This window comes from Bombus vancouverensis, chromosome 12 (assembly GCF_051014615.1).
Source record: "Bombus vancouverensis nearcticus chromosome 12, iyBomVanc1_principal, whole genome shotgun sequence".
NCBI lineage: Eukaryota > Metazoa > Arthropoda > Insecta > Hymenoptera > Apidae > Bombus > Bombus vancouverensis.
The window spans coordinates 6,345,879-6,371,362 of NC_134922.1; the positions used below are offsets into that span (position 1 = coordinate 6,345,879).

General features: G+C 38.5%; 1 protein-coding gene across 8 annotated transcripts in view; it reads right to left on the reverse strand.

The window, feature by feature from the left end:
* The window catches only part of LOC117155283 (PAR-domain protein 1), a 101,063-nt gene that overhangs the window by 65,701 nt on the left and 9,878 nt on the right, over window positions 1-25,484 (reverse strand). For 4 of the 8 annotated variants that reach the window (XM_033331128.2, XM_033331125.2, XM_033331127.2 and 1 more), the window contains exon 2: window positions 22,908-22,937. The exons of 2 other annotated variants lie outside the window; for them this stretch is intronic. In XM_033331128.2, coding sequence (XP_033187019.1) covers window positions 22,908-22,937 — 30 coding nt within the window. Of the gene's footprint in view, window positions 1-1,642; window positions 3,379-22,907; window positions 22,938-25,484 lie in introns of those variants that run through there. 2 more of the 8 variants (XM_033331130.2, XM_033331133.2) reach the window with 2 other exon arrangements.

Here is a 25,484-nt window from a genome sequence, read left to right on the forward strand (position 1 = left end):
AGCTATTATCGATATAAATAAAGTTATTTCCATCGTAAACGTGCAGCAGAACGAAAAACAAAGGAATGTGCCTTTAATCGAGAATAAGAATTGATATCGTGGGTTTGTTAAAAATGTGATGCATCACGGAAATTGCCTAAAATCATCCTATCATTTCGTGGAATAATTTCACGGTTTAAGAAGGATGATTTTAGCCCTGTTTTTGATATTAAACGTATGAACGATATTTTACGAGAGGATCCAAAAACTATCGGTTAAAATGCAAGAACAGAAAGATTGTTCTCGTTGCCGGATAATTTCGTACTTCGAAGTTTCTTCTGAATTGGAAATCAGACTGATTCGATATATCGATGGTATGATGCTCTTAACGATTGAAAAATACGACTGGTTGGAAAGCAGTAGAATCAGCACGTTGCAGCGGAGTATTTTTTAAGATATGGATTTACGACTTGTTACAGGAGTTTATAGAGAGATTTATGAAGATTCTTGATCTTATATACTGCTTAACGGGATTTTAACTAAGAACTACTGCGCGGGAAGATAGATAAATGCACGAGGTGGAAAATTGAGATTTTGCGACTCTAAGAACCGCTACACTGGCGATTCTATAAATGAAAAGATGGCGAATCTATGATTCCGCTAAGATTAATTAACCAAGATTACTAAAATACCGAGAATCGAAAGACCTACAACCCTATAAGTCAAAATTTATGATTCTGGAATACTAAAAACATTTAAAAAATCGATGCTTTTACAATTCCAACAACTAACAAACCAAGATTGCACGATATTAAAAATCGAACGCTGAAGATATTTACAATTTGAAAGCTTAAACACGCAGATTTCGAAATTGTATCACCCTGTCAACAATCTTGTAATTCTGATATAGTAAGAGAATCTAACCAGAAGGAGTTAGCAGGAACTACTCTCGAATGTGTTGGCTGCAGGTGCATTCGATGGTTTAGATTAATGGCAAAACAGCCCTAAAATGATTTAAGCGCATGACTTTGAGAAACTAACAAAATTTTTTCGTATCTTGTTATACACTTTGCTATCTTCTTACTATATATTCTTTGAAATTTTTGTAATTTATTTTGAAAAATTCTCGATTATTTTTATTTATTACAGTGCCCCCGCATATTTTTCAATTTTGTGCCTGGCAATCGCAATAAGAACATTTAAAACGTACGAAATTGCCGTACCAAAGACACAATTCGTCGATTAATTTCTGGAGAACAAAAGTCACGCGCTCGAATTCATTTCAGGTTGTTCTACCAACTTCCATATAAAGCATCGAAACGGCCGACTCTTTCGACATTACGCAGTTCTCGTTGTCTCCCCGTAAGACTCAACGATCTTAAAGATCAACTTTCGAGGATATCTAATCTGAAAGCTAACGATATTAACATCGTGTAATCTAGAAACCTGTATCCTAAGATTCTACAATCCTGGAAATCAAAATTTACAAATCCGGAAAGCCCATAAACCAAGAAATTCGCGTCATGTAACGATAAAAGCGCCGTTCATTCAAATGCTGAAACTGGAAACCTCGTAATCCTAACAATCGTAGCAAACGTCCTCCTACCAAACCTGAAACTTGACAAAACCTGTTCAACTCCCTCGAAACACAGAATCCTCGTACCATTTACGTATACATGATGCTGCCTCCATAAATGCTGGTACTGGCTCCAACGCGAGCTGGTGCTGTCCTCGTGGATGGGCGGAAGTGGCGCGTGCACCTGATGGCCGTGCGAGGTGGGCGGTAACGGTGGCGGTGGTGGTTGTTGGGGTTGCTGTTGGTGCGCAGGCGCGACCACGATGTGAGGATGGGGCGGTTGCACCGGTTGTTGCTGATGCTGCTGATGATGCGCTTGGTGCAGCACGCCTGGTACCGGCGGTGGCGGCAATTGCTGGTACTCCATAACGCAGCTCATTCGGTTGCTTTCACGCGAGCATTTAAATCACCCCTTACTTTGTCTCCCTTGTCACTCAGTTAGTCTTTTCCTCTTACTATACGACAACCGAATTCACTCACGGAGTTCGATTCCCTCGGTCGATCTGACGATCGAAGCAGAAAGTTTGACAATTTGATTTTCTCGCCTCTATCGACTAGCTCGATTCGATTTAGAGTGATATTCGTTTAAAATAAGCAGAGAACACTTATCAGATGTGACGAGGATCGTCTTAGGGACACACTACCGAGGCTTCGCGGTCGCCACTGTCTCTGTTTGTCTCAGCATCTGCGCGTAATTTTATCCGCTCGCTGTCATCCGCGCAGTCTTTTTGCGCTGCCACTGGACGGACACTTGTCACCAGGCCGAGAATCGTCGACAAGAGAGGGAGAGAATCGGAGAGAGGACGAACCGAAGAGAACTACCAGGAAAATCGCAACTCCGATGATGTCGAAGGGCCACAACGGTCTTTCGCTATGAAAAATCTTGCAACTTCCCAGGGATCTTTGGATCTCAACTTCGGCCACGTGATCTCTATTCGACCACACTTTTCCTTCTTCCTATCTCTCCCCTCTTGCAACGGTGTCCTCGACCGTTCACCGAATTCATGTGCGGAAGATCATCGTCCAAAATCAACATCAACAGTTCGTTGGTTCAAAATCAACACACCGATGGCAGGATTTCTGTCGCTCGCCGATGAACCGGTATTCGAGACGCAGAGCGCGCGAGTCCCGAGGTACGCGCCTCGAACACACTGAACCTCGTCGGAGAACTGAAACGTACCGCTGATCCGTTGGGCCGCGGAAGGACCTCCCGGAGGAAGAGCAGATTCGGTTCTCGGCCGGGAAGGAGAGAAGGCAGCGGCCAGCCACGGGCACGGTGTACTACTATCGTCGTCGTGTGTCGACTGTCAAAATCAGCGATCGTCAGCGTCTATCCGTGGCCGGTGTTCGCCCATTGGGCCGTCACCGTAGCCGGAAGCGTAGCTCCGATTGGCTCGCTGGCCGCGTTCCTAACGGTGGGGGAGAGACGATCACGCGCCTCGACGTCGTCCTGAGAAGCGAAGTTCCGACCGGGAGAGACAGCACGAGGAAGGGCAGAGTGGAGCCGCCAAGGGAAATCAGAGAGAGCAAGACAGACTCGCTGAGACCGTGAAGAGGGATGGACAGAGTTTCTCAGGAGGAAGGGAGAGGGTAACGTTAACCAAGAGGGAGAAAGAGCATACGCGCATGTATGTATACAAAAGATGATGGAGAGGGGGTAAAATGTTGAACGGGGCAGGGAGGGACAGATAGGTGGATAGATAGACGGACAGGTAGACAGGAACGAATAAAAAAAGAGAGAGAGAGAGAGAAAAAGAGAAAAAGAGAGGGAGAGAGAGAGGGAGAAACCGTGCGTGCGTGACTCGAAGCTGCGGCGTCCGGAAAGACACTGCCACTCGCCAACGTTCCTACGTTCCGCGCTATCTGTATTCCTTTCTCTCTCTATCTCTCTCTTTCTCTCTCCCTTCTCTCCGTGTCACTCCCTCTCTCGATACATCCAAGCTTCCCTACCAAGAGACCACGCGACGTTTCTCTCTCGCGAGCACACACGCGCGTACGTCCGTACCCTCCTCCACAACCCGTTCGTACCCGTCGTCTTCTTCGCGTTCACCAAACATCCGCTTTTACCCGCCCTCACCTCCCACCACACACCCTCTCCACGCTATCTCTCTCTCTCTCTCTCTCTCTCTCTCTCCCCCTACTCGAGTGTTACGCGCAAGATTCTGCCACTTCCTACTCTATCCATCTTTGTCCCTCTTCGTCCTTGTTCTTTCTTATACGCGCAGAGTTTGCTAGGTTATAGGAGAATTGTTTTGTGAAGCGAATATGAAAGCCTGTAAGGGTAGTTTCTCGCACGGTGTAGGTTAGGTCGCGGTCTTTCGAGGGAGGTTCTACGACTGGTTGTTTCTTTGCGCGTTCTCCGCCAGTGGTTTTCTCGATTTTCCTCGCAGAATAACGACAGCCAATGGGCTTCCAAGCAAACGGGGCTTCCGTATTCCGAGGCGAAACCCCGGGCCGCGGTCGTCTCTCTGGGTGTTTTAGAATGGCAAGCACAACGACGTTGAGTTGGTTCGGAGTTTCTAAGTCTTCCAGCAGAGTTCCGTTATGACGTTGATGAAGTCTTTTGTGTTTCCTATTTTTCTGTTTCTGACGTTGCGAGAATGGTAGGTTAAAGATGGATTTGTTTATTTTTCGGGGTCCAATTATTTTCGGATATTTCCTCGCGAAAATTATTCGATTAAACCATGTACATTTCGTTATATTACCAAGCAATGTCGCTGGGCAGTTGCGGATATTACTAAACCTAGAAATCTTCAACGTTAAAATCACAGTATATAAATAATTGTAAAAGTGGATAAAGTTAAATTTATGAAACAAAAATAGCAACAATAGGAGATCTCAGACTCCTCGTTCTGCTAATTCTAACGCAAAAACCATTAGAATCGAAGAAAAAATGGCAGATCGATTCCTCTAGCTTCTTACCGAAGGTGTCTGACCACAGTTCGGAACTTTCTACTGGTAAGAACTGGCGGCGGTAGGATCAAACAAGATCCGTGCTCGAAAATCAGGATTACAACACGTAATAAGTCGCGAAAGTATTCGAGCACCTGTACAAACCTTTCATGAACACATTATACGCGTATTATACCTCCAGATTTTGAAATTCATTTGCCATCGTTACATTGATGAAGTCTGAAACAAATCTAAAAATGAACATAGAAGTTGCAATTAATAAGCCTCGATATTCAGGCTAAATATCTTATTTAGCGCTGATTATATGTTTAATAATTCTTAATTCTTTACCAAATACACTTTTGTGTATACATTTTTTTACATTTTTAAAACGCTTTCAAATTTCACCAATATGATCATGACACGGCGCTAATGAAATTTCAAGATATTTTTAATATAATACATACACGATATATGCATCGAAGAGTTTTTTGATAAACGTTCAAATACTTTCTTCAACTATTGTAAATACTTTTTTCAAGATTCGTGGCTCATAGAATTATCGGAAGGCTACCACAGACGACTTTCCGTTTCGATGGCGTGACGAATTAGAAAAAAGGGAAAACTAGAACAAACGACGCCTCGGACGAAGAGGACAGTTGATGCTGTCCCCGTTTTCTATGTCGGGCCCGACCCACTTCCTGGTGCGTGGTTTCGATCGTGACCGATCCATGAAATTAACAGTAACGGAGCGGCCGTACTCGCCGTGTAAAATCGAAAGTGGCGAAATACCGCGACGCCGTGGCGTTCGAGAGGGGACAGGCCTGTTTCATGGTGGTTCCAAGGTGGGGAACAGAGAGAGTTTCCTCGCCGAAGAAAGATTCTAACGGCCACGCACCACACTGTCGCCTCCTTCTATTCGCGTGTTCCTTAGATCGTCTCAAGTACCGGCGACTATTTTCGATTTCTAATTTCAATTTTTAATTTCAATTTCTAGTCTCAATTTCTAATTCCGATATTTAGTTCCAATCCCTAATTTCGATTTCTAATTTCAATTGTTAATTTATGACCGATGAAAAAGATTTACGACCGATTCGGAAACTTTCAAAATTGCGTTTCCCTGTCTATGAATTTTCAAACATTATAATAATTCATATGTATTATAATTCAATGCAATTAACGCATTTAATGTGGAGCTAATTCTGTAATTTATCACGTCACTTGGGAATTTCCCCTTATCTTAGCAAATCGCATCTTTCCATTCATCCTCGTAATGTAGAATTCCCTCACACTGATTAGAAGAATTTACACGTATCTACAAATGAATCTTCCACGAACATATGAGAATTCTTTAAAATATCGCTTCTGTCCAAGTGATACGATCACGAATCAGAATCACGAATTGGAATCACGAATCAGGTATATTTAAAAGTCCTCGAATGCTGATGGTGCTCAGTGTTTTAATATTACTAAGTATTACTACCCCTTCTTACCTTTTATACGTGCAATTATGCTACACTGATTATACAAAATATTTATGCGCAACACACGTGTTACTACTGTGTTTTGTCATTCCTAATGAATACACCATTTACCATCTCAAGAGGAAAAATCAAAGAAAACCAACGAAACAGCGGGTGTTCTCGAAGTATCTATGCCACGCTGATTTTAAAAGATATTTATGCATATATGACACATACCTTGTATGAGAAATCTGCAAGTATTTAAAACAAATATAGAGCATGAATGACTAACAGATCTTTCAATTATTCAACACCTGCAATACTTTACAATTTAGTCGGTATCTTCGACGTTTTTCAAACAATGATAAATACTTTTATTTCAATTTAGAAAATATGGCATAAACCGGATTAAATTTCGTCACTTTTATTTCGTGATTCGTCTATTACAGTTTAATGTAACCCAAAGCCAAACCACAAGTTGAACTTTTTTAACGTTACTAGTTTCATAACCTTTTCTTTTATTGGAATATCTTATTAATAGACATCGAATTAAACTTCTTTTTCAACTGTTTACTTCATTAGCTGTGGATCAGCCTCGTGTTTAGTTTTACCGTAGATATTAAAAATACTTCAAATTTTTCGCAATATTTTAAACGATATTTTACCTTCCTAAATAACCCTAAATATCCAAGTTTGAAAAAAAGAACGTAGATACCGACCAAATCCCAAAGCATATATCATATTGTCATATTCCTAAAGCAAGCTGTTACCACGTCTACTCTCCATTAAACGCTTCATCATCGTGACAGAAAAACGAGAAAATCAAAGAAAATGAGCAACATGTTGGTGTTGTCGAATACGGCTGGAAGAAAACGATGGCTCTTACTTCACCGGACAACTTGGAAGAGTTCCCATTTCGTTTTCGTTCGCATCGACGACCTTTCTCTTCGTCGCTCCCTCGCTGGAGAAAGGGAAAAAAAGCAACGGTGGAGGGAAGATGCCGACGTTAATTCTGCTGGAACCGGCATAAAGCTCTGAATCACCGGTGAACCGGTCCCGTACCCGTAAAACGCGATGCCTGTTGTGCGAACGCGGAAACCACGAGGAGCCAGCAGTCCTCGCGCGGGTCACGGAAGGATTCCTTTCTCCTCCTCCGTTTCGTTGTCGTCTCTTCCTCCTTATATTCGCCCATTCTTCCTTCTTTCATCCTTTCTACTCATCCTTCTCCTTCCCCCTTTTTTTATTTTCATCGCCGTCGCCTTCGTGTTCTCCGACCAACAAAAGTATATCCTCCTCCCTGTTCTTTGTACATCCTCCCTTTTGTCAGCCAACAGATGATATACCTTTTTTAGTTGGAATGCTTGTTTTGCCACGATGAATCGACTTCTGCTGTGTCATCGACCTAATTGGATTACGATAATGGGAGAACGAGCGAGTGTCGAGGTGAGGTAACGTGTTTCACAATGAATGGATCCCGAAAATATTAGTCTTCTTTCCTTGTTTACTCGTCGAGGTCGAACATAAGTAGGGAAATTTGCGAGGATATTCGCAAATTTTTTTCAATATTGTTCGTGCAAATTTTTATTGGAAATCTTATCGAGTTTAAAGTACTAGCCTCGGGCCTATCCTAGTCGAATTACCGAAATCTGTTTACTAGATCTAAGTACTTATATTTTGCCTATTATTTACATACATTATATGTACATGTGTGTGCATGTTTACTGCAATAGCTATACACTATGATAATAATCTAGTCTAATAAGCATCTAAGTTGCCTTTGCGCCGCTAATTAACGTTAATAAACCTACTTAGAATTCTCAATACAGAATTGATAGCGAAGAGCTTCAAAAGAGAGAGAAATAAAAATGTAGCGTAGGTCAAGTCTAAGTATTATTTGTGTAGAGTGCAGATTTTTGTGCATTCATGAGAAATTTAAAGTCGCAAAAATGCGCAAGATGCAGGTAACGTGCAAAAATATATAAAATACCGAAAGCATAGTATTTTCTATAATATTTAGTAGGTAAAACAATTTTCTACTTAGATTCCAGTATGTTGATCATATTTATAAAAATATAAATTTGCATAAGAATCCGCAGTCTAATCATTAATTTAGGATTGAGGAAATGTATACCACAGTTTTGATATTTTGTTTAGACTATATTAAAAAATATGAAATTATAAAATTGCATTGAATAAATTAATATCACTGCCATACTTTATTTTAAAACTGTATCCCTATCAAAGTACATATATTGAATCTCAATTTATATCAAGCACATTGAATCTTAACACTTTAGCCAGAAATCTCCCTACATTTTTTCCATTAATTATAAAAATCAACTATGGTTTCTATCTCTATCTATCTGAAGCAAGTATAATATATTGAATTTATATCAAATATATTGAATCTTAATACATTTTTGCTATTACTATGTTAAATCTGTATCAAGTTATATTGACTCACAACAGTTTACTCAAAAAATCCTCTCTATATTTCTTCCGTCAATCATAAACTCAACTATGATTCTGTTCTTACCAAAAGAAATACATAAACGTATCTACATGAATCTTTGAAGTATTATTGTATCAATTCGTACTCTACTTTGTGTCAATACTACGACGTCAGAAACGATGAAAACTAGTATAACAAGATGTCTGGTTTTTTCGAACGAGGCCGGAGATCTCGATGCGGGCAAAGACGCTTTCGTTTCCCGGCTAAAGGTTAAACTGTTGCTACGGTCTAACGATGCTACACGAAATGGGAATCGAGACAACCTGTTGATCCTGCCGCTTCCTTTCACTCCTGGTGTATCACGAGCGAAGGAGAAAAGAGGTGAGACGTTCCGACTGATTTACCGCAACACGTTCTTCATATTTCGTAAGCAACCCGGGAATCAGGGATGCTTCGTGAATTAGGCCAGCTTTTTTTCAATTCCACGATAATAGAACGATTTATACCGATGGATAAAACACTTGTTGTGATTGTAAATCATGGATGGAGAAATCGTGTTGTTAGAATTTCTGGTTACGCTTCGTGATTTTAGAGATATTTCTCGGTTTCCGATGGAATTTCGTTGTTATGATCTTTACTTACTATAGTTCTTTGAAACTACGTATTAAACACTTTTCTTGATCTTCGTTGGAGAATTCAAAGTAGATTTAATTTAAAGCAAATGAAGATGTTTTACGTTAGTGTGTATTAGATATATTTAATTTGTAGATTATGTAATTTCGGAAAATCTTTTTCCAGCAAAGTGTCGAAATTGATATAATAAGCTGCATAAAAATCAGAGTAATCAGGGTAAATATTTTACAATCGATTTCTAAAAATTATCTTCCAATAATAAACCAAGCAATTTCCAAAAATTTTCCACCTAGTCACCTTGATTATCGATAAATTTTTAAAAAAAATTCTAAAAGAAAATTTTTCAAAACTACGTTACTACATCCTACAAAAAATACTTTATTAATTAAAAGCTCCCAACGTCTCATCCAATCCTCTACATTTCCAAGATTCGAAATCTGATCGACACGTGCTTTTCAAACAAGCACCACCTTAAAATTTTCTTACAGAAATCAGAGAGGAGAAAGAATCCGAAAAAGAGGATTAAAATAATAGGGAAGAAAGTATGCGAGCAGATTTATTCAATCGAGGTTTGATCACCGGGAGTGGCTAACGTGAGCGCGAAAAAAAAAAAAAATAAGAATGTGGAACTCGTCTAACGGGTGTCCGGAAGAAAGCGGTCCCATTTCGGCCAAGCGTGCTGCTTTTCGTGGCCGAGTTACTGACAAAATTTTGGGAACGGCCCTTCCCAAGTGAGAAAAACAAGAAAGAGGGCGAATGGAGTGGCGAACCGATTCCGGAGCCGCGGTAGGAGAAACGGCCAAGGCACATTTCACTAGGAGGAGAAAGTCCATTGCCGAAAGTTCTCGTTTTCACATGTCTGGCCCCTGAATCTTCCAAGGCTAACTCTACTCTGACAAATGTGAAATTCTACTCCCGTGAAATCATGGACAATTATGGTAATATTTTTGATTCTGATTCCTTTTTTGTTTCTTTTTTCTTTTTTTTTTTTTTGTTTTGCTTCAGTGAGATATGTTGAATATAGTCGAATCAATGGTAAAAATAACTGAATAGCTTTAGGTTTCATACGAATCACTGTTTATTGCTGTTAATAGTAAAAAATGATTCATATGGCTGAAATTGATCTATATAATTTTTGTTGAAAGTTGTCCATGCATTCTCTATTCGTTTGTAACAGTCTATGGATTTAATTTTGGTGTTTATTAAATGTGTTATTAAATAATGTTTATTACTATTGATGTTAAAAAACGATTCATATAACTGAAGTTAATTCAACTAATTTTTCAAAGTTTAATTCGTTTGTAACACTTGGATTGATTATGGATCTAACGTTGCTATTAATATTGAATAATATTTGTTGCTATTAATATTAAAAATAATTTATATAATGAAAGTTGATCTAACTAATATTTCAAAGATACGAACGTTTCTTTTGTTCATTTGTTATATACCAGGGATTTAAGAATTAAAAGTGGAAACTTTGGTAGCTTACAAATATGGCACTGCGTATAGAGAATTAAAATACTCGAAATTGTACGTTAGAAACAGAGAATTATAATACGAGTCATGTAGAAAGAAGAACGTTAAATATTCGTGTCTTAGATACGGAAAATTGCTATTACAATAATTATATTAACGTAAGAATGATAAATAGTAAAGTCCTGATAACGTAGAAATATGAAATCCAAACGCTAATGACTTAATAAGAAGAGAAATTATCAACTCGTAAAATCCTCATCGTCTGCAATTTTTATACGAACAATAATAATTTTTATACGAATATAATAATAATTATACGAACATAAATAATTTTTATAATCGAGCCACACACAGGAAGTAAGGGAAAAAACGAAGAATAGAATCGAGCAATTATATTTAGTTTTGAAAAGTGACGTTTCGCGACTTATTTGATCGGCAAAACCCACGATTGCATTGACAAGATCCAAAAATATCGTGGCGGACAAAAGAGAAAGCAATTTATTATGTGCTCGTCCGAAAGTGGAACATTCGATATGCGCTTAAAAATAGTATCACAATGCCCGTAACCAAACGATATTCGTAACGTCCAATGATATTTCCCCTTGTTTGTTTCTATTTTTCTTCTAAAATACATTAACGCCACTTTACTGACCTTGTCCAAACCTGCTGATCAACGAAATCTATTAAGAACGGCGCTTCGTATATGAAGATCGCATGATAAGAACATGACGAGCACGTTCTTATCGATTTTTTTACTCTAATACCACTCTGTGATCGAATAGAAATAACTGAAAATGAAAACGAGCTGTTGCGTTCGGAGATTTTCCAAGAACAGGTGATACTGATAAATTGAACAAGTTTTATAGGAACCAAAGATACAATTATTAAGCAATATTTTAAAGCAATGAAAAAATATTATCAGTTTTGTGGAAGTCGTGTGTATAGTCATTAATATAGAGCAATACGGTGACAATTTTAAAGGAAATGAAAAACGCACGGTATTTTACATAATTATCAATATTAAATTAAAATTCAAATGAAACAAAACGTATAAATTGTTAGGATATGCTGAGAATTTCGAATGGAATGGCAAAATACATACAGTGTAAAAATACGTATACTTCTGTAAAAGCCAAATGTATGATTTAAGGCAAGCAACGTGAAAACTAAACAGCAAAATTTTGAACACATTGAAAGTTGAAAAAATACATACATATTTATGTCTAAAATGAAAGAACAATTTTGGTAACATTTTTATTACCGACTGACAGCAAACTGAATGTCAAAGGTGTTTCTGCGGAAAAAAGACAGCAAATGTGACTTATCGCGTTCTTTCCTTATAGTCGTTATATCCTATGGACAAAGGGGTTACGACTTTTCTTCACCATAGAGACTCGAGAATTGATAACTTCACAGCTGACGAGCAGATGTTGCTACCGTCATAAAGCGTTTATGTTATAAATTGCGCGGAGGAGCCTGTATGTTTTACCGACACCTGACAATTAAAGAAACGACGTGTACAGAGCATATGTTGTGATCACGGAATGCACGTTAACGAGGCAACGAGCTGAGATCGCGTCCAAGGATCGAACCAGGATGAAAATGTGTTTCACTGTGCGTGAAGCCTCGATTTTCGAGGATTGAGAAAACAAAATTCGAAGATAATTACGAAATTTCAATAGTATTATGTACATCTGAAGGCGAGAAACGTGAAATGATTTCAATTTGCGTCACTGCTTTATATATTAATTATCTACGTTAATTAATTACGTAACATTAGAAATACCAGAGTTCCTTTTCTTTATTATCTCTATTAAGAATGCTCTATTTAAATCTAGCCTTAAGAACGATCGCTAAAGACATAAATTATGCTACTGTTATAAATATAACATGGAAGAAGAACAGATGATCTTCCCTTGTTTAGCCTCTTACGAGTCAGAAGCTCGGCGATAATTACAAGTTAATATTGAAGAATATCGCACGTTTTCTCAGAAAGCAGCAAACTTCTTTCCTCGGTCCAATTAGTTTCTAAAAGTGACACGTTTTTCTTTTTGTTGGCAAAGTTCGTGCCTCTTATTTCGCCAACGCAAAGTCAACCAATTAAATGCGAACGTTGAGCGTAATTACTCTTTCCTCGTCTCTGATAATTACACACGTTTCTGATGTAAAAAGCGGTAGAAATCGCGGAGCTTCGGAATTGCTTTGTATCCTTGAAAACGAATCATCTACTTGTACGCACGATCTTTTAAATGAATTTTTCTTCCATTTAAATGACCAGCCAGAGCAAGCTTTTTCCATTCGCTCCCGAGTTTTGTTGAAATTTATAGAATTTCTGATATAAATTATACAGGCTGTTTCAGACTATGCGAATCGAAGGTACGGGGTAAACGAAGAAGAAAAACTTGCATAAACGTACAGCAGATACGACTTGGTTTTCGAGTTGCAGCTTCTTTCGCGTTGTTTCTTCGAAACATTTCCCTCTCGGGCAAATGGCATTTCAGAAACCGTTCACCGTATATTATACAGATACCTAGTTCTTACGGCAATCCATACGTAAGACGCGTGTCAGACGTTTCGCAATTTCTGTGAATAACTCATTTTCACGACGCCACTACCATAAATTCGGAATAATCTTGCTGCACCGGACGTGCGAGGCTTTTACGCGGGAACTCGACGGGCGACGTTTTACCGTGCGATATCGCCGTGATCTGTATGTCTGTTTTTGTTTCTTCTTGATAGGAAAAGGAAGAAAGAAAGACGGCCGCCTGTGTGCACGCAGCCTTACACTGACTGCTCCATTCATAACGCGGCGCTTGCACGACACTCAAAACCACGCAGCAAAAGCAGTATACACCAACATTCCAATTCTTGGTCTTATCTACACAAAAGATTGCTGCAACACAAAATAAGCTATAACTCGAAAATAAGGTCATATCGCGTATACAGGGTGTCTCACGTAACGCGACTCGCTAGTTCTCTGCCGTTTGCGGCCATCTGACAAAGAACGTTTCGAATAAGCGTATTTTAATCGTGTGGAGTTTACAAAAAATGTGCTACAGGTAGAAAAAAGATTTCGAAAATACACTGTCTTTATAGGGAAACCACTTTGAATGACATATAATAAATGGGATCATACGTTGTCTCGACCATTTTTCTCTCGAAGATTATGCGGATAACAAAGTTTAATATTTTGCATTTGAGATGGAGGAATGAAGGTAGTATATGAAACATGTGCTTAGTATGGAACGTGATCGTATGTTTGCAAAGAAGTGCCGTAATGCTGCGATGAAGTTTAAAACTACTAATTACAACGTCGTCCGCGAGCAATTATCATTTGCGTGAATATGATCGTTTTAGTAACGTGCCGTTAAGCGTGTTCTTTTCTCGCCGTGACTTTTTATATTCATTTACGAAGAAGGTTTGCGTGACATTAAAAGTAAATTATTCGGTCAGTTTCTTTATTAGTTTGGAGTCTTAGCATTATCGACTAATTCGATCATCATCTATAAATTGTTCTTCGATTAATTCAACTTCGATCAATTCAACGATACTTGATCAAAGACAGAGGCAGCTTACGAATATTGGCAAGAGAAGCGAACTGACAAGGAGTGGCAGTTGTGAGTCGAAATTGGATGACAACGCAGAATGTTTATTTGGTTCGCGTGTGTAGGTATTTTAATTCTCAGTCGCTCATTTTCGCAACTGTGTCTCTCGCGCATCGAATTGACACAATGAGAAGATCGATATGAACAAATGAAGAGATAAATAATTCATTTTCCTCTTCGTCGTTCACACGCATTTGCGTTAGTTCTCCTTCACGGATTTCATTCACACGTTTTCGACCTCGCATTGCTTCCATCTTGATGATCTCAGCTTTGTCTCGCAGCGAGAAGAAGCACGAAGAGAAGGCGCAAACGTCTCTTCCTCCCTTCTTCATATTCACACCAAATGTTGATACTCGAAGCAATACACGTCTAGCTGCATTCTCAAGAAGTTGTACAATGAATGTATAATTATCGTGCAGGCGTAATTACAAAGCGATATACTAGCTATCGATAGACTCGATAAGAATAATGTTAAATTGATAAACAGGGCCCTTTATGTAACAAACATTGTCACACCTTTCTGTCGCATGTTTTGCCATTAAACTATACTAAATGTATATGTTCCATATCGGAAAAGATAAGAGTCACAAAGTCCCGGATCGATCTTTCTACAAATGACAGAATGACATCATCTCTTGCAGTTACACTTTTTTTTTTTTTTTAATGGAAACCTTCCCTTTCTTTCTCATGCATCGAATCCTCTCGTCATTCTACGAAACAGGATACCAGATTATTAAAGTAACACGGTCGAAAAGTGATTAGTTTAACATTAATTTATTATTTTGCAAAATTCAAATTACAATATCTTTGAAACTAGCAATCAGTTTTCGACCCTGTTATCCTAATACGTTTTTTCGAAATTCTGATATTTGAAAATTTGATATTTGCTATTTGAAAACAACGAGAAAATTCGATGTATGCAAAAAGGAAAGGAAGGTTTCCATAAAAAAAAATCACTCTGAACCATTCGTCTTTCTCCTCTTTAATTCTCTCCTCACAATTATCGTTTACTGGAAGAACGCTATAATAATAAGTAATAGCGTGAACACCCTCAGGTGTTACATCAAATTGACGAGGCTCGTGCGAGTAATTAGCGAAAAAAGATCCTCGTACAGCGCGTTAATAATCTCCATGAGCTTTCTTCTATACTATTATCCCATATAGATTCTACAACTACGGAAAATCTCAACTATACCGCGATTAAAAATCTATTTCTATGAAAATAAATTATAGTTAGAAATACTTCGCCTGCCTTGAATCTTCCAAGCCGTCAATTTGAAAAATCGAAACTATGTCACACACCAGGACGCGATTAATTCCATCTTCTTGTCAATCCTCGATCAGATCTTCGTCGTCCAGCATCGCTCGACCCTTATCCATTCTTAAAATTTCCACCCGTCCATCGAATTCTCTCCGATTCATCTGCATAACGAAGAGCCACAAGGAAGAATCGTCCATTAGCGGTATAATTGGCATACTTATCGTCCTATATATTTAACCTAATCAGAGCTAACGAACGGAAGGACGAAGAAGAAGGAGGGCCGTTGAAGGCGAGAAACGTGATTTTCTGTTCTGGTCAAAGGTCGAGAAAACGAGAACGGTTCGTTAGACGAAACACACGCGTACGGGACAATCGATGAATTTTTCCGAGTAAATCGCGATAATGGCGATGGGACTGGCTCGTTATGCACTCCCGAGGTAAGCTCGTTAGCTCGTTCGAGTACATAGACAGAGGCTTATAATTATAATCAATCACCGTTCAACGAATGGGGGAAAAAAAGAAAAGGAGAAACAAATGCAAAGAATGGAAAAATCGTGTGAACGACAAAGATGAATAGTAATTTTATTATATAAGCGTTTCAACCCCGGTTGTCGCGAAAATAGTTTTGTTCTCCTCGATCGATTATGTAATCGGTTAGAGTAGCGAGAAATGGTAATTGCTAGAGATATCGAGAAAAGTGGGGGAGGGATTTGTTAGAAGGGAACGCGATTCGAGCAGATAACGCGGTTTTCCTTTGTACGATCGTGATTATTCAGATGGATCGAGGGGATCAATTATCGAAAGTCGGTCGTGTCCATTGTGACGCGTCGTAATCTCCCATGTTACGTAAAGTTGTGCGTTCAAACCCTTTCTGATCGTTTCGCTTGTTTTTTTCATTTTTTTTTTTTTAATTGGAATGCATACATATTGGGAGCGAAAAGCTTGGAAAACTTGGATTTCGATAATTGGCGTTGTTTTTCGGTGATCGCTTCGATGAAGTTTGCCGAGAAATCTTTGAAATTCCACGGTTTGTCGTGCTAAGAAATTTAGATGCTTCGAATGTTGTAAGCGGAAAGTTGGGGAAAGTTAAGAGTAAAAATTAGGGCGCTTGTGAGATAATTTGAAAATCCAACTCTTCGAATTTTGTAACGTGGCGATATCTATGCGTTTATCTATAATTTTCAAAAGTCGCGGATCCTGAATCACAGAAGATCGAAAGCGTAGAAAAATTGATGATAAAAATGGAAAAATTGTTATTATAAAACGAATGCTTGAGAATTGACCTAAGAATTGATCATCAAGGTTTGTAGTAGCTGTTCGTAGTTTGTACAAACCTTAAACTTACTCCAAATCTAATACAGTTCATGAAAGGATCTTCAATAGTCGGAAGGAAATTTTGTCCTTAACATGCTTCTTCGCCTTACCAAACGATTCAAGATCAAGATTAATTTCGATATCTTCTCCAAACTCTGCCAAGAGTAAATCACATTATCCGAATTGGCTGTTAGAAAGAGAAATAAATTCATTTCTCAGGGACGAACACTTGGCAACCGATGTGACGTCTTTCGTTTAATGAATGAAATTAAGATAGTACCAGTCGTCCAGTTTGAATTAAAGCCAAACCAAATGTTTCGTTAATCCTACTATTCTATTCACATTCGCACCTCCTACAAAAGTATGACGTTTTAGCTACGTTGTAAGATTTATACGACGAGCTTTCCAATAAGAACTTTGCACTAAATCGAACATTAACGTGGCGATAAAAAGGAAATCACGAACTCACGTGGAAATATTAACGTCACAATGTAATTGCATCCTTCAGAAAAATCAAAATTTATGCTCAACTACAGAAGCGAGATAGAAGAAAAGTGTTCGAACGATCTTCAAAAGGGAATAACTTTTTTGAAACTTATGACTTTCAGCGTGTCACTGTATATATGTATGTATTATATTATATGCATTTATCATGTGTAATTTCATTATATGTACCACGCAAAATCAGACAGGTAAGCAAATTTTCCAATTTCTGCATGTACTATAACGAAGATGAATATAATTGTGCCAAGTCATCCATGACATTAATAGTCAACACGACCATAAATCTTAATTTAAAATAGAAGGATATTAATATAGAAAATTCAACAAATTTGCCATAAAATTCGATTCGTTATTTTAATCTGATGTATCCACAAGTCAAACTAATTAATGTTAATTTTAATCATCCTCGCAGTTTAGTTTTTCGTAAACTATGCACAATACGTTTGTCGTATCCTTAAGCCGAATAATCGTATTTCTGGTACGTGAAACAGTTTCAAGCTCGTAGATGTCGTACGACACAAAAGCTGAAGAACTATGAAAGACTATGTTGCTGAACTTTTTCCTATATATTCTGTACGTCGATAAATTTCTATTATCTTGGAATACCGAGGGGCGGTGTAAATTCGAAGTCAGCTCTCCCTTGAATTTCTCCGGAGATCAACCTTTGACTTCTGGCTGACAAAGGAGATTTAAACTCGTGTATATAGGTGTACAGAGGATTCTGTCAGTCCTCGTGCCTCTCGCTTTCCGAAGCATTCTGCTTTTCCTTTTTCGTCTGATTCCTCTATCTTCGAAATCATATTTCCAACATCGATACGCCACGTCTTTACTCTCGAGAAATTCTTCTAGTTCTCGTTTATTAGACTCTTGTTAAATACGAAAATTACTCTTACGAAACAAACTCTTATCGAAGATAATAGGAGAGGAAAATTGGAAAATTTTCTATGGACGTTAACGAATATTCCAAAATCTCTAAGCGATACGATGGAAATAATTTTTCTCGAAATTGGAAAATTCTTAAACCGTTGTATATCTTGCGAAACTCTGATAAGTCACGATACGGATGAGAAGGAAAATTTTCTTTCAGCGAACCGAGATGAAAATAAATCAAAGTTGCCATTTTCTCGTTATCTTTCTGTGACCGCATGCATCGAGTCATCCCACAATGCGCTTTTTTTAAAGGACCAATTTAAAACAACAAGAGTTGTTACTATCGGAGTAACGAAAAATTGGAGAAACTTCCAAAACTTAATAGGAAAAGTAATGAATTCTAAAAATCGATTGTCAACGGGTAACTTTTTATTTCCATCTGTATATAAAAGTATATGAAAATTAATGACTGCGTCACTCACAGGATGACCTAATATTTTACCACAGACTTTCTGACTCTCTTTTAATGTCAATCATAATTCTACCTCGACGATATCGAGCTTAGTCCTAATTTTCCATTCTAATTTTAACCTAACCGCATGGAACCTAACGAAGTTGGATTGTCTACGTTTAAAAAACACGAACGCGATGGAAGATCGAAGAAAGACAAATTTTTAATGGAAACTTCCCTCGACTATTATCAAAGATTTTCCATCGAAATGTCTAGAAGTCAATGCGTCGATCACGCAGGAAAAGAAGATTTAACAGTATAATAAATAATAGGAAAAACCAACCAGCTTGACACGTTTGTATCCTTGGGCGCGTATTAACGTAACGATAAACAGGATTGATGAAACGATCAGGCGCAATACGAAACGAGAATACGCACGACGTATCAATACGCTGTTATTATTACCAAGTGTAATTATACATGTCCATAACGAGCCGCCCTATGGTAATGATGGAAAACTATTTGAATAACAGGGTGAAGCGAGATGAATAAAGCGATGTCAGCGTGAAGAGACGTGTTTTCAGCGACTAAACTGCTCGTTAAATTCCAATAAACGCATCGTATCGTCTATTTCTTACATACATATGTAGAATACGTATGCATCTTCATTTAAAAGCTGCTGTTCTTCCAAAGTGAAAATTATGTCCAATGGCTACGAAAAAAGCATCTGCCGTTTTTATCAGCTTCTGCGTTTCACTCGCACATCATTAAATTTTTGTAGTCACGTGAAACGTGATTACTAAATCACTAAAATTAAACGAGCCTACGAAGATCCATACAGTGCCCGGCCGAATAAAACGTGTAAGAGCGGTCGCGGTGTGATTCCTTGTGGAAAAGTAAGAAAATAAATATGGAATAACACGTTTTCATTCGCGGCTTGGAGACTGGGTAGAACTAGATAATCGACGGTAAGTTTACGCGTGAAAATAAGTCAAAGTGGCGGAATAAAATTTCTTCGCAAGACGCTTTGCTTCCGAGGGAAATAAATTTGAAAATTTATTCTTTTTATTTTGATTCTACACTCTCGTTTTGTTTTTACACGCAGGATAACCTTCTGTTTATTATTCGGTCCTATCTAGTCCGGAATTATCCATGTTCAAGCGTACTTGATAAATTTTCAAACTCGATAATTCTCGAAGACTAAGCTGAGAACGACGAAAGTGGTATTATATTTTCATATTTTACTAGAAGAAATCTAGTCGTGCTCGCTTCTACGCGTCCTATTCGGCCGGATTCCCTATCTAATTAATTAGTACAAATGCCATAATAAATACGATAACGTGCAAGTATATATGCCGTAAGTTCTCTGATTTATTGCTGCGATTCGTTTTCTTTTCCTTTGCTCGCTCCCCTTTATTATTAGAACTCTCGGTGTTACTCTTCTTGCACTATCTCCGCACTATCGCCATAATAAATCTCCTTCGAAAGATTGATTCTGTGTCTCACTTCGCGCTACAATTCCCTCTTCGAACCCTTTTATAGCGAGATCTGCCTAGCAAAATACGTAGGTTCTCGCTGGCCGCGATTTCATCATTGTAGGTAGATCGAAGGGCAAATCTTACGAGAACACGGCGGATTATTTTGCGCGCCGTATTTTACTCGATACAGTAACAATGACCAACCTATTAACCGCGTTAAACCTAATCCACGACTAAGCCAAAGCAAAACGAAGAACATCTCCCGCTATAATAAGATACGTTAACGCGGGGTCGGCTTAATTTCTGACGTGTTATACGAATTTTTTGTGCAAGCAGCCGAGTTTACACGGGGTGAGCCGGTTGGCGTCCAGGTTTCCTCTCGTTTCCCCTGCACACCAGATTATGGTCTCAGCGCGAAATCTGAGACCCAAGCGTCGACCGCATGGGATTATCCTTCCATAACGTCAGCCGTGGCTAGGCCATAACACGGCATTGCCACATCTTGCGAGATAAAATGTAAGAGCACGGCGATGTTGTGCTGTCGGTGAAACAAGAATATCTGTTCGTCGAATGTCGACAGACATGCTGCATAGATCGACAGCCGAGAAACACGTAAAACGATCGTTCCACGTGACGACCTGCGAGGACATTTTTAACGCGTAATCCACGCTATTCGAGCCGAGCTAACTCCGACGAGCATTAGTTGCCTCCTTCTCATAATATGTTTATGCTACTTAAATTCAGGATATAATTTTCGGATGCTCTTCAAATCCTTCGCTACGTACGGTATATCGGATTTGCTTTTCGGTTGATTAACACGGCGATTTGCTTGATCTTTTTCCTTTTAAGGCACGCGTAAGCTAGTTACTAAAATTAAAATTGAAAATTATACGAAATTATTAAACGACAGGACATTTACAGGTGGATGGTTAATATTATTTTCATTTGACAAACTAAAACTAGAGACAAAGACTCAATGTTCCTGAATAGATAGTCAGGTATTGCAGGATTTAAAAATCAACACGTCGACTGCCACGTAAATTTTGTAAATTTTCCCCGCGATAGATTCGAACACACTGCAACGTGATATTCTTGGAAAATATTATATTGGAAAATATAAATAAATATTATATATTAAAATATTATATCTTAACCAATGTTTATCCAAGCCATTCGTGTCGTCGAAAATCTTTCAGTCCGTCGATTTAACATCGTCTTAATCGTTCTGAAAAATGGGTTGAATGTGGGTCACTGACGACCACCGCGGCGATCGATGTATTAATAATGCGTTAATAAGGTAAACAACGACAAGTATAGTTATCGCGATTTACATAATGAAAATAATTGAAAATCGCCGATAGCTAATACGTATGAAGAAAAGAGAAAAGAGGTCCATGCAGATCCCTGTTGCTATAATGGCACGTAACCAATCGCCACGGCTTCTCCGCATACTTGTGCGTACGTTTGAGATGCGTAATTAATAGCTTCGCGACTTATAAATTATTGACGATGAAACACGTTGAATTAATGTACATGTTAAACAGCTTTTGTCCACGAGCCAATCCCATTTATATCCGACTGTACAACTTGAAACTCTAGTCTTATTCAAACTGAAAATTATTTTCTTACTAATTTAGTTACTATATTTTCTTACTGATTTTCCTCTTGCTTTTTCCTTATTTATTTATTTCGTTTTTTAGTTCATGGCTGTATCGTTTCTCGAGTTCTAGCTTTTTTCGTGATTTGTCACACATCTCTTACGACACGCAGGTTAATTCGTTCAAACAGCTGTTACTTTTTATAATTATAGTATTTCTATGAATTAATCGTCAAGAGATCATTTTTTCAATTTTTGATTGGAGAAATCCTTATAGCAAAAGATTTTTAGTAAAAAGGTGTTAAGTAAAATGAAATGATTTCTCATCTGCTCTTGTCAATCTCGTTTAATTGTCTTGTCATTTTCTGAATTTGTAGTAGAGTAGAATGTTCCCTGTTTCGTGTTTAGAGAAATTACTCGTCGTGTTCACTATACTACGTTTGACTCTTCTCTACACCTAATCGGTTCACTATCGTAAAATAAACGGATGCTTAAGCTGCTTCTACCTACGCTTCCTAATCGCTTGCAAGTGCATCGATATCGTTCTGAGAACCGTATTTCAGAAATTAAAAGTTTGGACTCGAAGGACAACTGTCATTACAATTGAAAACTTTCAAATTTTGTGATATTCAGAGCTCCAAATTTTTATTAAAACTCAAAATGTTTCGAATATTTAAATCAGAGATTTTTCAATGCGGCGAATCTTGCAATTAGAAATTCTCAAACATTCCATGTCTCGAATGTTTTGTCTCGAATTACACGTTTTTCAATGTTCCAAATGTTTTCACTTAGAAACTTTTAACGCTCCACGTTTTCGAATATCCAATGTTCCAAAGCTCCGAATTTCCAAACTTTTAAATTCTTCTAGCATCAGATTAAATATGAAAAATTTCGAGGTTGCAGATTTTCAAACTTGGAAATTTTCAAATATCAGAATTTCGAAACAACGTCCAAGGAACGAAAGATCCTGGACATCTCATTATTGCGTCACGCGAAAAAAAATCTGCACGCGGATCATTGCGCGTCCTTACGAACGTCGCGTCAAGTTCTCGATACCCTTCGATGCACGTTTCTAATGCCTACGTGTGTGAAAGAGAGTAAAAGCGTGAATGGAAAACTGAGGAAAGAAAGAAAACTCATGCAAATGAGAGAACACGTCCCACTATTGTCCTCGTTCCAGAAAAGTTAGGATAGAAGATTTATGGTGGTAAACGACGATCATTGCGTGGATCGTTCGTCCGGGGTTGTGGATGCAAAAACGCGTAAGAAAATAAAAAGAATATAAAGAAAAGAAAGAAAGAAAGAAAGAGAAAAAAAAAAGAAGAAATGTATGAGCTGTCGTTTGTCACTTACCCTTCAGAGAGGATGTTATCATGGGGTCACCTGAAAATGATACAAGTACAGTATTTGCGTGAACGTCAATGTATGATAATGAGAAAGATAAATAGACAGATTATAAAAAGAGCGACAGAATGAAAAAAAGAGGAGAAAAGAGATCTTTGATATAAATCTCGATACGAGTTATATCGAGAACAAAGACAATGAAAGATCAAAGAAATAGAGAAGATGAAGACGTGTTTTTTGGCTAATCTGTTTCTTGTTTAGCTTACTATATACATGTAATCGTTGAAATTTCTCGCTTCTACGGTGATCGCGATTGCCACGAGATCCATGTTTTTATTATGGTTTGCTGAAAAAGATAATTTTGCAAAATACACGTGTCGCACCTTGTACGAATGTATCTAACGATCGGTGCCACATATATAGAATATAAAAACCACGAACAAACACTTATATCGTATAGAGACTACAAAATAGTATATGCACACTATTGTATTTAGATATTGTATTTATTTACATACAATACTTGGCCATGTAGAACCAAAGTATATTAAATTTCGTATCGTTCAATAGCATTCAATATATAGTAATATAATAATATGTCATAACATATTGGTAACATAGTAATATATATATATACACAGTAATAGTCTTTCATTATTATTCGATCTTCATACGACCAGAAAAATCTGATACTCTAAGGGTGAAATGTGTGCAACGCTTGGACCAAAAGCTTCGTTGGAGAATACGGTTGCGTGCAAATACTCTCTAGTAGCAGCACTGTACACGCGCTAAATGAAATGTCTCGCCTGTATATACCTGAAACTAAAGAAGCAACGGAGATGATCTTTCCGTATCTGTTGGACATCTCCGTATCTTGCACTTACGTCCATCGTTCGTGACGGAATATCATTTCAGCTGGCGAAAAGATGAAAGAGAGCGAGAGTAGTCGCACAGGATCGTGTCGTGAGAAGCGTGGGCCCAGCACAGCGAAGCAGGGAGGGTCTCTGGGCCGAGATCTCGGAGGACTCGGGGTCAGAGATCAGCGTTCGCCGCAGAAAAGAACGGGAAAATGTTCCTCTCGCGAGAGATACCCTATCTCTGTTCTCGCATAATACGCAAGTGGGAGTATTCGTATACGGACGCGCTTAGCAAACTGTCTTCGCGACGGCAACCTTCGCAAAGCAGACCCCTCTTCTTCTTCTCTCTCTTTGTTCAGCCTCATTCTTCGCGTTTCACTCTCTACGTACGTCCTCATTCCCTTTATTAGTCTTTGTCTCATCTCGTCCCCTTTCGCCGGAAAAAAATATCGCCATTCGTTGCGACGTATCGTGACACGGGAAGGAAACGACGATGTGTCCCTTTCGCTGCTGCGGTTGATGGTTTTTTCATTCGGAGTATCGTAGCAGTTGCACACAGATTTCTTTTGGCTTAGTTTTGCAATTCCCAAGGTTAAGAGAAAGTTGGCCAAAGTTAGGGGAAATTTCGGAGAGGAGGGAATTTTGGTAATTTGCAAGTTCGAGGATAACGCAGTGTATGGAAGGCTAGGTGAGATCGATCAGGATTGCAACAACGGTATTGGTAAAGTAAATTGCTAGGGGGAGCGTTTGGACTCGAAGATTCAAACGTTTGGAGAAATCGAAAAGTTTAAAAGATTCGCAAATTAAAAATACAATTCGCTCTGTGAATAAGAGCTCGCACCGTCCGTAAGTAATGATTCATAATGGAAAATAATCTGCAGCGATCCTGACGCCTGTTACAAACCGAGTTAAATAAACCTCCAAAAACGTGCGCTTGTCATCACTCTCGCCAACCGATCATTACCAGGTGCAAATTATACCTTCCTCTCGTTCCAACCGAAAGCCTCAATTTGCCTGAAAATAATGTTAAATATTCAGCGCGTTAAAAACCTCTCATCGTCCAACTACGAAAATTATTATTTATCGGGAAAGTCGGCGTATTAGCCACAATAAGAATAATAAACGAGAAGAAAACAGCTACCGGTGAGCAGACATCAGCCACCATGAATGAATAACGTATGCAAACGCTTGATTAGAGAGAATGATATTGGCAGAAGCTAGAAGCCGCGAGTAGAAGTGTAAATCTATTCACTGTCAGGATGCAATTACACCGGTGCCTAGCAACGCTAACTAGCCGAGGTTTCGCTTTAATCGCGAATATGAGTTATCGTATGTTTTCCCCCTTGGAACCCAGGTTCCAATAAACGACCGTGCTTGTTCCTTTCAATGCTTGGATACGCGAGAAAGATACGGTAAATGTAGTCAACGCACGAGATTTCACAATTACCTTAACAATTATCTATTTCTTGTTCCTTCGTTTTCGAGAATAATCGGCGCGTTTCCATTGGAAGTAAAATAGCGAATTGTGAAATAAAATCTTCCGCGATGTCTACTCGCCGTTGTAGTTTGCTAAATGAAACACATTTCAGGATGCACGGTGCCACGTGCGAGCTTGGCTGCACGTGGAAATGCGTGTGCTACGGGCATCAGATCTTTGAGAATGTGATATAATTGAGTGAATTATCTGACCAACTAAATTTACTCCGTACGATCAGCAAATATATCGCTC